This window comes from Protomyctophum parallelum (genome assembly GCF_964188405.1).
Source record: "Protomyctophum parallelum genome assembly, chromosome: 15".
NCBI lineage: Eukaryota > Metazoa > Chordata > Actinopteri > Myctophiformes > Myctophidae > Protomyctophum > Protomyctophum parallelum.
This window is the reverse complement of record NC_139710.1, coordinates 21,843,024-21,854,644: the sequence shown is the minus strand read 5'-3', so window position 1 is coordinate 21,854,644 and position 11,621 is coordinate 21,843,024. Positions and strand designations below refer to the sequence as shown.

The following is an 11,621-nucleotide window of genomic DNA, read 5'->3' as shown; positions in this document are numbered from 1 at the left end:
GGGTAAGTTGAACCACCCCCTGTATCTTTAAAACTACAGTTGTCAGTGTTTTTTGCTGGTCAAAGTTAAAAAAAAAACTTTTCTGGAATAATCATTTTTATGTTAAAGCAAAAGCACCCAGGTCTAAACTTATATATCATGCATGTTGGTGATATACCAATGTATAAAACCCATGTGAATCATTTAGCTAAACATTAGCCTGGAGCATTAAGCTAGCCATGTTTTGTCAAAAAGTGGCCATGGGGCAAGTTGAAACAATTCCTTGGGGTAAATTGAGCCAATTTTCTTAATGTGAATCACCATTCATATTTTTGTATTAAGTATTTGCTACTCAAATTATACTGAATGACCTTTAATTTGGATGTTTGCAAATGTTTGCAAATTTGCTATATTGTATTAACAATATTGCAAATATTATAAGGTTCTGAATAACAAACTTTATTTAATTGTCTTTATATTGAATTATTATTATTATTAAATAATAAATAAACAGATAAATAAGACTATTTGCAAAAGGGAAAACTGTTATTAAATTATTTTCAATAAGTGAATACATTATCTGTTCAAGTTTAAGCTCTTTACATTAAAATATCATGTGGTTCAATTTTGGATCAACTTACCCCTTACCTGGGGCAAATTGAGGCACATGACCAGTTTTTTTGAAAAGGTCATATTTTCATGGCCCTTTGTCATAGCTGCTTACTCATCATTTCAATTGATAGAGGACATCCTGAAATATGTGTAGATCATTAGATTTGACTGCCATCTCATTTTGCCTTGCTTCCAGGACAACTTAAGTAAAAAGTGGTTCATCTTCCCCCATCCTCCCCTACCCTACATTAAATTGTTTATAGGATCAATACAAACTGTAAATTAATACATGATAACCCTTCCACAGTAGTAGCTTTTTAATATTTGTTAATATTTTTCATATTTTCCTACATAATGCCTCATTTGCATATTTAAAAATGTAAAATTTGTAATACAATAAATCATTGTCTTCGTGTAAGTACTCAATTGGGGAAGTTTAATGGTGATAATAATCTAATATAGGTATGGTTTTGCCCACTCAATTCATAATTAACGTTTCAATGTTGGAGCTCTAGCTCATGGACTAAAAACCAAAAAGAACTGCACCGGTTCCCATTGGGAACCAACCGGTGGAAAGGGGGCCTTTTGTTTTGATGAATTGAACAAGGTGGACCCTCTTGTAAACAAGTGTAATGCTTAATCGGGTCACAGTTAACAGTTTTTGTATTGAGTTTGTGCTTGAAATGTACTGTAATTCTGCAAACTGTTAATAAATATTTCAATCAAGCAATCAACCTATTCATTCGCTGCACTCTTCTAGTAATATGCAAAATTCTTCTTAGTTCTTTCAACAAAAACTTGATGAAAGAAAGTCAATATTTCACAAGTTTGATTAAAGGACAACTTTAGTTTTTTTCAACCAAGGTTCATGTTTTAGGTTGTTATTAGAGAAAGTAAAATATGAGTGTTAATTTTCTTTCAATTGCTGCTTTCTTTTGTTTTGGGGATTTTAGCAGTTTTTGACAGGGGGGCGGGGGCATTCGAGCATGGGGCTAAATAGGTATTTTTTTACAAAATATTATGGCGATTTATTTTATTATTATTTACTATAGTCCTAATAAACCCCAAGAAATTACATCTGGCCACAAAAGATCACAGGATCTATTGAATGTGACAAACTGACATATTGAGCCTATACACACAGTATAAGCCTTCCCCCCAGTAGACTACCTTCACATTCAGTAGATCCTGTGATCTTCTGTGGCCAGATGTAATTTCCTGGGGTTTATTAGGACTATAGTAAATAATACAAAAATAAATCATCATCAAATTTGGTAAAAAAAAATACACATTTAGCCCCATGCTTGAATGCCCCCGCCCCCCTGTCAAAAAGAGCTAAAATCCCTAAAACGAAAGAAAGCAGCAAATTAAAAAAAAATTAACACTCAACTATTACTTTCTCCTTTAACTACATTATACTCATCTCATGGTGCGAGTAGCATCCACGCCTCTAGATGGCGGTAGACAAAACATATTCACTTCTTAGTGACCAAAGGACCAAGGAGGAGGAGCTCCGTTCCGTCAGCAGAAGACTCCCTGTTTAGGAGCTAGCAGATATAAGGCTTCCGGTTGCCTTCAGAATAATAAGAATTAATGTTTTAAAAGACACATTTATTTATAAAAATCACACCCATGTGAAGTGAGGGGCGCTCTTATCATCATACATCATCACATTCTGGCCAATCACAATTTGCGTACTCACTTTTCTGACCTCACTTTTTATCCTCAAATCCAATCCAGCTATTAAATAACTTCTTGTGGCGTCCTCAATTTTCTGTACTCACTTTTTAAGGGGCGCCAGCTTTTGGTGTATGTGCACAAACTTTGTCCTACACAAACATTAAATTCCCATTGACAATGAATGGACAATTTTACGTCATAGTGTCTATTTTACCTCATGATGATGTACGATGATAAGAGCGCCCCTCACTTCACGCAGGTGTGATTTCTATCCTTAATACATACATTGCTCAGCCAATCAAATCATCGCTATGGGGTACACAAAGCTGGGCATAGCAAAAATACATTCATGTATGAAGTGGCTTATAGTGCCCTGAGAGGTTGTTATTGTTATTGGTTGGTTATATATTGTTATTATCATCCCCATTAAATTGGACACTTAAAGGGGAATACCACTGGCCCAGGCCGTAGCGTAACGGTCTGGGCACCGGACTGGTGATCCAGTCGCGGTGTGCCGCGGGTTCGACTCCCGGACCCGACACGGCCTTTACCGCATGTCATCCCCCCATCTCTCTCCCGTTTCCTGTCAGCCTACTTTCTGATCCCTTAAAAAAAAATCAATAAAGGCGTAAGCCGCAAAAAAATATCTTTAAAAAAAAGAAAAAAAGGGGAATACCACTAATTTTCAACATGTCATTAATATACCTAATATACCATCTCAGTGGCCTTGTGGTTAGACCTCCCTGAGACTGGGAGGTCGGGGTTCAATCCCCAGCCGGGTCATACCAAAGACTCTAAAAATGGGACCCAGTGTCTCCCTGCTTGACACTCAGCATCAAGGGTTGGATTGGGGATAAGTCCCTGCGACATACTAGCGTCATGTCCAGGGGGTGTACTTGTACATCAAGCTGCCCCACGCTACAGAAATAGGAGATAGGCTCCTGCCCTATGGGCCTCATGGCTCAGCAAGGCTACATACTTTCTTACTTAATATACCTTAGTATTGTTGAGTTGTTGTGTGGAAATAAATAAATAAAAAGTCCCCCCCATTCTGTGTTGCCTAGAACTGGAGGTCTGAAAAAAATCAGTAACATTATGAAGAACATCTTTGTGATGTCACTTCATTTTTTTTTTTTCATTTGCCCGGGCTCTGGACCTGATCACCTTCTCCATATATGGAGCTGACCTGTTCTGACATCTGCATAGACTCCATATTTGGGCATGCCTGACAAAGAACTCCATATATGGGCATAATAGGGAAACAGATGGGTGGGTCAAGCATTTCCAACTTGCATCGTTCCAGTGCCCAACGGGCACGGCTCTAGTATCTTTAAATGCTCAGAGTCTCTGTGTGTACATATGAACTGTACTCCATGTAACTCGAGAACCGTTCCTCCCACCAACTTCAAATTCGCCACACGCGTTCCACACCACCAAAGCCCTCTGCCCAGGCTCATGGGCCCTGCCGCCCTGGATCTCCATATATGGAGCTGGCCTGTTCTGACATCTGCATAGACTCCATATTTTTGGGCATGCCTGACAAATAACTCCAAATATAGGAATAAAGGGACACAGAGAGACAGACACATAAATCGCCATATATGGGCATAAAAGGGACACAGACAGATGGGTGGAACAGGTACTCTGATACGGGTACAACGTAGACGGGTGGGGCATGGATCTCCAACTTCCATCGTTATCGACTCGATGCTCTACAGCCGGGCACCGGTCTAGTATATCTATAAATGCGCCAATGTGTCTGTAATCCACGTAACTCTGAGTCGGTCGGACCCACAGTTGTCCAGAACCGCCACAAAAGGCCTGTGCCCAGGCCCAGACTCCATACTCCAGACTCCATATTTGGCCATGCCTGACAAATAACTCCATATATGAGCATATAAGGGACACAGACATAATAACTGGGTGGGGCCTTCATTTCCAACTTGCATCGTTCCCAGTAGGCCAGTGCCAAACTGGCACCACTCTAGTACAAATATAATCTACTAATATTTATACTTTGTATCCAGAGACATTTAGTGCTGACATCATGCCAATTAGAACTCCATATATGGATATAGAGTATACGACTGGCGTCGTCATTGTGACAAGCATCCAGCCAGAAGCCCTCTATAAAGTGGTTTAAATTGCCCTTGAGTTCAGATGCAAGCAGCTACTACGCCCGCCCTTGTCGTGAGAGACTAGTCCTTCTGTATGAATGAGTCAGGAGGATATTTGGCCTTAGAACCCAGTCCCAGATATCTCTGCAAGTCTGCATATTGGCCTTACAACCCACTGATATCGTCGTGTCAGGGGTCTAGTCTTCTAGACCACTGCGGCGGGTTCTAGACTCGGACACTAGTCCCCATTTGAGTAGTGTTGGATACTCTTATTTTGGAGAGGTCGTCCACCGGAAGTCTTATATCTTAGGTTATATCTGCTGACGGAACACTTCTCTGATACTAGGCTGCAGCACACATGCTGTCACTGCCCTTGAAGGACAACAAACTAAAAGTCTGTTTCTGTTAGCTTACAAGTTTAGTTTAATAGCCAGCTTCTATCGCTTTCAGCCAGACGTTAATTATCACCTTCTTACGCTAACATGTCTGGTAACAGTAAAGCTTTGTTGTTTTTATTGAGCCGGTGTGTCGCAGCCAGGCCCATGGCGCTGCAGTGGAAGGGAAGTGTGTTGACAGCCCGATCGTGTGGATTTATTTACCACCATCAACACCGTAAATGGATCTCCACCCTGACTCCACCAATGCAGAGCCTCTCTGCACTGTCTTCATTGAGAATAACTCAACACAGCCTTTGTACCAAGGTTTGTAGTTCCGTAAAAACCAACAGCCAAAACCCTAATCCTATGCACAGTGAACTCGATAAACGCGATTACAGCTGAAATCCGCAACCTGTACTACTGTATAATGCCATATGCCGGGGATTCGAACCTATGGTTCTCCCGGATGAGACTACATTTCTACGGTTCATACAAGGCCATCCCCGCTTGTAGCACTTATGAACTTAAGGCAGAGACTACTTGTCTACCAGTAGGTGTCCTACCTAGCCAACCAGACAGGCGTCTACATTTTCAATTGCAGCTCAGCTGTACAGTAATTTCACTTTTGAATCTTGAGTGTTAATGTAAACCAAATCACAGTTTCAAATAGATACATTGACACTGACACATGGACAATTATTTACTGTGTACATATAATATGTAACATATTCTACTTTACAGGCTGGGACACCCATTGAAGATGACTACCCACCATTGCCAGCCTACACCCCTCATCCAGAACCAGAGAAAGCAGATGTGTTCATTGTTCAGGCCAAAGGGCTCCCATGGACCTGCACAGCTCAAGATCTCCTGCGGTTTTTCTCAGGTAAGCATTTATAGCTCATATTTAAAGCCTAGCCTTTTATGAAACAAAAGCTTTGCAGATTGAAAGAGGATAATTCATCCTTGCCCTACAGCTGCAATGTTGGTGAGTTTAATGTCGTTTAATACAAGTAGATCGGACATTTCAATTTGATCAATGGGCTGTCAATGGAGGGCATTGCAATTCCAGATTCATCCCATTATACAAAAATCTAGTGTTGCAAATTGCAGCTAATTTAAGCCCTGTGTTCTGAGTTCCCTGACTGCCCAAGCATTCATCATGACACTCCTTAGGCCCCCTAGCAGGGCCTAAGCAGTGAGTGAGTGAGTGAGTTGTACCTGTAACGGCACATGTGATCTGCTACTCATTTCAGAATGTACAATTCGTGATGGGGCAAAGGGGGTCCATCTAACTGTGAACGCCCATGGGAAGCCAAACGGTCAGGCCTTCCTTGAGATGGAGACTGAGGAGGATGTGAGGAAAGCCTTGGAGAAACACAGAGAGTATCTTGGTCCACGTTATGTTGAAGGTTTGTCATTCAGAACTTTGAACCACATTAACAACCCTGGTGTCCCGATTTTAGGCATTTCATTCTAGTTAAATCGTAGATGTTTTTTTGTTTTTTTAACAAAATGTACCCACTTTTTGTAAAAAGAAAACAACAACAAAAGACGTGTTGTTCTGACTTTTAAACCTTGCACGGCATTGCTCGCATAACCAAATGGTTATTAGATTAATCTGTTGCCTAAACCAAAAGCTGAATCATGATTCTGGCTTCAATGACTTCTTGATGGCAAACCAGAGGCTCAGCATCATTTCAGGTTGATTCCCATTTCAGGAAAAACATGGCCTGAAAATAATTTAATGTTTGTGTAGGACAGAATTAGACAATTTGCTCAGACATATTCTCCATGCATTGTCAATGGCAATTTAATGTTTGAGTAAGACGAAAATCTACACGATTTAGCTGAATATAGGACGGGCTAGCTCAAAAACCTAGATTAGATTTGATAGTTTTCCCATATTAAATTAATAATATTACATTTATATTTATTTTATTTGACACTATGTCCAATCTACTGAAACTAGCCATTTTAAAGTTCATTATCCAGTCTATTTCGAAAAAGCAAACTGTGGCATTTTGGATGAGAAATTGTTTTAAACTAAGCATCCTTAGCCTGCCTTGTTTTTCAGTTTTTGAGGTTACAAACATCCATGCAGAGGCTATTCTGAGCAAGCAAGAAGTCCATTTGCCAGCCAGTGATGGGGTGGTAAGACTCCGAGGGGTTCCCTATAATGCCACAGAGGAAGATATCATGATGTTCTTTGCAGGTAGGTTATCACTGCTCCCATCACTACACAGTGCACACTCAAATACTCACTGTTTTGAACTCTGAGAGCGTAACCAAATGGACCCATAAGAGATCTGGCTATGTTTCCCAGGACTGGATATCGTGAACGGCGGGATCACAGTGATCCTAGATGATAGAGGGAGAAACCAAGGGGAGGCATATGTGAAGTTTGTCTCCCAGGACCATGCGAACGATGCCCTCCAGAAGGACAGGGAGCTCATAGGTAACAGGTAGGTTAACCCAGCACATTATACTACAAATATGCTGACATACAGTATGTGCTATTTAACCCAAGAATGTGATCATGAAATATACATATCTTCCGACTTACGCTGATAACTACTGCATGTAGCATAATTATCCCCATCACCTTTCTTACCTTTCTGGTGAGAACTTTAAATCTTTTTGCTCCAATGTCGCTTGCTGAAAAGAAAGGCATAATGCAATGCTTTGTTAGCGTGAAAATCAGTAGTCTGGCATATAGCCAGACCAGGGGCGCCGGAGGAGGGGGATCAGAAGGGTCTAGTTACCGGTATTTATTTATTTCTCCCCACAGGCGTCGTTGCGCAAACGTCGTGTTTATTGGCTGCTCTTGCTACAATCAGTGCAATGTAATTCTGCAGTTGTTCTCTCAAATTGCTTTGGACCATTGTAAGCGCTTTGAGTAAGCACGTAGTGCATAGAAAAGCACTATAAAAATGCAATCAATTATTATTTTTAACTTGATCAAGGTGTCAGACACAACAAATCGTAGTTCTTTGTATGCTGGCTGCAGAAAGCAGCAGATGCCCCCGCCCCCCAAATAAATAAATAGAATGTTCCTGCACTTTTGGGCGACTGACAGCACCACTGAGCCAGACTCATCGGAGATCTCTGCCTACTGTACATGTACAGACATCTAAACATTGGACCTAGAACAGTAGAGAAATCCTCTGCTGATAAGCCTACTCCCACTACTTAAAAAACGGGTCAACATTCCAATATGAAGGTCTGGCCTAAAGTCTCTGTTATTGTCAAATCTCATAATTGTATACACTATTTCAAGCCTCTACATTGAAGATTTAGAAGTCACCAGATGTATATCGGTACTGTTCTCTGATCGTCTGGCTTATTATCACTTGCCGTTATTTTCGGCAAGTGACAACATTACTAGTCACTACTATGGAGTATAAATAAGGCGTATACTAATTTACTGAGGAATAGTGGTGAATGTTCCAAAACGGCTTTCTTGACTTGTTTCTTGAGTGTTATTTCCATTTGAAATAAGCATTGTTATCGTAATGATTTTTGTTGTTTCATGTAAGCTGTTATCAATATTTTCAGATACATTGAGGTGTTCCCAAGCAGTGAGAAGCAGATGGGTTTATATTTGATGACAGCTGAGCAAGCCAGCCCTCGCTCATCCCCAGGAAAGAGTGAGCCTGATAGGCAACTCTATCAAGAGAGCTCTCACCCATTCCCAGTAAAGAGGCAGCCACACCCCAAGACCGGTGAGTAGTGGTCAGTTGTTTAATAATCATTGCGTGGTGTTAACATACTAGAGCTTTTAAGTCAAGGCACTAAGCAAAGAAGATCAAATATAAATGGTCTTACTCTTATTTATATTTTGCAGAATGTAAATGGAGTTTGATCTTAAAATTCATAGCCTTGGTTCATGTCACACTTTTCTTTCTTGTGTATTTGAGGGAAGGTTTACACATTCGTAATTAATTGAACACGTGAAAATCATAAATAGATCTAAATTTATGCTGTTTCTTCCATAAGGATCCAATTATAGCTCTGCAATGACGACTCATTATGTACATATGAGAGGCCTCCCCTTCAGAGCTACGGCATACAACATTGTTCAGGTAAAGAAGGCAACATGCATGGTTTCCCCCCCATCGATGTGTGTGTGTGTGTGTGTGTGTGTGTGTGTGTGTGTGTGTGTGTGTGTGTGTGTGTGTGTGTGTGTGTGTGTGTGTGTGTGTGAATGGGTGAATGTAATGCACAATCTATGTAAAGCGCCTTGGATAAAGGCGCTATATAAATGCACCATTTAACATCATGAGGTGCGCTCGGGTGGCACATGACATTTGAACAAACACAATTGGCTGTGTCTGATGGAGGGAAGCTGGCAGGCAGGGGAGGATGATCAATGATTATATTTTCAGATAGTCTTTGGCCAAATACACAATACGATTAATTAGAGGGTGTTTTCTTGGACATGAAAACATCCCTACTGGACTGACCAGTCAAGGGGAAGTGGGACTAAATTGGGAGAAAAAGGGGTACAATTTAAAAACTATGTATAAAAATCGAAAAGCTAAAAAAATTATAATAATCTTGCACTGTCTTCAAATGCAGTATCAACATCATGAATCGCCATAAAACGCGGTGTTCAGATTCTGTTGTTGAAAAGTATGACATCTAGACTTATCTTTTTGCCTTTCAGTTCTTCTATCCAGTAGCTCTAAGCAAGATCCTTATTGAACATGGTCCAGATGGAAAACCAAGTGGGGAAGCTGATGTGTACTTTGTATGCCACGAGGATGCAGTCTCAGCCATGTCCAGGGACAAGGCGCATATGGGTACGTATGATCATACCATGGATTTAGGTGATCATAAGGAACTACTGTTGATGGATTACAGCCTGTAGTGATATCTGGTTTTCACATTTTGTGACAAGTGACAACGCAGCTTTGGTGTTATGATTTAAAAAATGCTTCTCGTTTATTATTGTATTTAATAGAATTCAAAGTGCACTGTCATGCAATAAGTTACTTAAGCACTTAAAGGACAACTTTAGTTTTTTTCAACCAAGGTTCATGTTTTAGGTTGTTATTGGAGAAAGTAAAAGATGAGTGTACATTTTGTTTCATTTGCTGCTTTCTTTCGTTTTAGCGATTAGTTTTTTTACAACATTTTATAGCGAATAATATAATATAATTTTCTTTTATTGACTATAGTCCTACTAGACCCCATCAAATTACATCTGGCCACAAAAGATCACGGGATCTATTGAATGTGAAGGGGGAGGTGACAAACTGACATTGAGCCTATACACACAGTATGGCACCTAAGCTAAAATGGAAGAAAGCAGCAAATGAAAAAACACTGATCTTTTACTTTCTCTAATAACAACCTAAAACATGAACCTTCGTTGAAAAAAACAAAAGTTGTCCTTTAACCCTAATTCGCTGTACGTCAAATAGCCGATCTACAAACTCACTGTGAGCTTGTAGATTGCCCATTTCCACAAAATGTTTGACTATTATGACATGCCCGAACACTATATGGTAAAAATAAATATTTATTTTTATGTGAGCAACCCATATGTATCTTTTTTCTGTGCTGGTGTCACATACAACCTTCCCTCCTTTCCCCTCCTTAGGAGAGCGATACATTGAGTTGTTTCTGAACTCCGGTCAGAAGACTCATGAAGGGTGAGAAACGGCCTACAGTATACAGTAAAATACTTTGTGTTCCTGTGTCCATACAGTATGTACACTAAACATACAGTCTATGTTCTCAGGGGGAGTTTGATCATTGTTTTATTGTCCTTGGCAGGTGAATATGAAACTGCACGACAAGAACAATTCCTATTGCCTGACAAGTGGATATTAACAATAAACATTCCTGTGTCAAAACAAATGGGCTACATTTCTCCATCTTAATAGTACAAATTGTAATGTAGCCCCTCTCACTTCTTGGAAATGTTTAATGTACAGTCATTACCCGGATATAAATGTATATATAAACAGCCTCCATTTCTCTCGGCTTAGAAGACAATGCAGATGTGGTTAATTTGCAGTCCAATTTGCAGTCCAGCAGTATAATTATGTAACTTTTCTATGAATAAAATGTAATTTTGTCCAAAATGATCTGTATGACAGAGTATGTTTGTTAATACAATATATAACTTCTATAATTGGGGTGGTTGTATTTGGTCTCTGCTCTTCTATTGAGACATTTAGATCATGTTAATTAAAGGTCATGTCTCACCTAGACACAGGATCTGATACAAATTCAATGTATCCCCTGAGCCAGCACACTATTAAGTCAATGGTAAAATTGTCAGCACAGGAAACTGGGTTAAAATCAATCCAGGGTAGAAAAGGAACGTTGCATAGTGCAGCTTTAAATGTTAAATATATTTGAAACCTTTTAACTATTCTGATAATCATTGTTTCCATAATGGATACCTCCCCAGCTTTTCAGCCAATCAGGAACAAAGTACCTATATCAGTATTCCAGACCAGTTCTGTCTGCTCATTTCTTAGTACCATCAGTTCTACCAGAATATAGAGCCATTTAACACTTACCCTACCCACCTTTAAGCACTTTAACCCAAGTGTCCCCAATCTTGAGCAAACCGTCAGAAATAGCAGATCTACCAGCTCAATGCATTGTGGTGTGTAGAGGGCCTAGTAGTTCGTATAGAGTCCTAGGGACCCCTATGAGCCAAGTACAGTATATTAAATGGTTAATGATAAATTATATAGTATGTCACTGGGGAAATAGTGGATCTTCTCCGGAATAGATACCCAATAGCTTAGATATCACTCATCCTATAATACAACTGACACCTGGAAGTGAGCATTTGAATCGCTTCCGAGTCAATGGCTACGTTTACATTTAG

General features: G+C 39.9%; 1 protein-coding gene across 1 annotated transcript; it reads left to right on the top strand.

Annotated features, from left to right (window-relative positions):
• Positions 1–4,732: 4,732 nt before the first annotated feature.
• Positions 4,733–10,803, top strand: grsf1 (G-rich RNA sequence binding factor 1). Its single transcript, XM_083784291.1, has 10 exons — positions 4,733–5,089; positions 5,507–5,651; positions 6,022–6,177; positions 6,843–6,980; positions 7,092–7,230; positions 8,324–8,490; positions 8,765–8,850; positions 9,435–9,570; positions 10,374–10,425; positions 10,550–10,803. Exons 1-10 carry the CDS (start codon positions 4,871–4,873, stop codon positions 10,551–10,553), a joined length of 1,242 nt encoding a protein of 413 aa, XP_083640417.1. The 5' UTR covers positions 4,733–4,870; the 3' UTR covers positions 10,554–10,803.
• Positions 10,804–11,621: the final 818 nt, after the last annotated feature.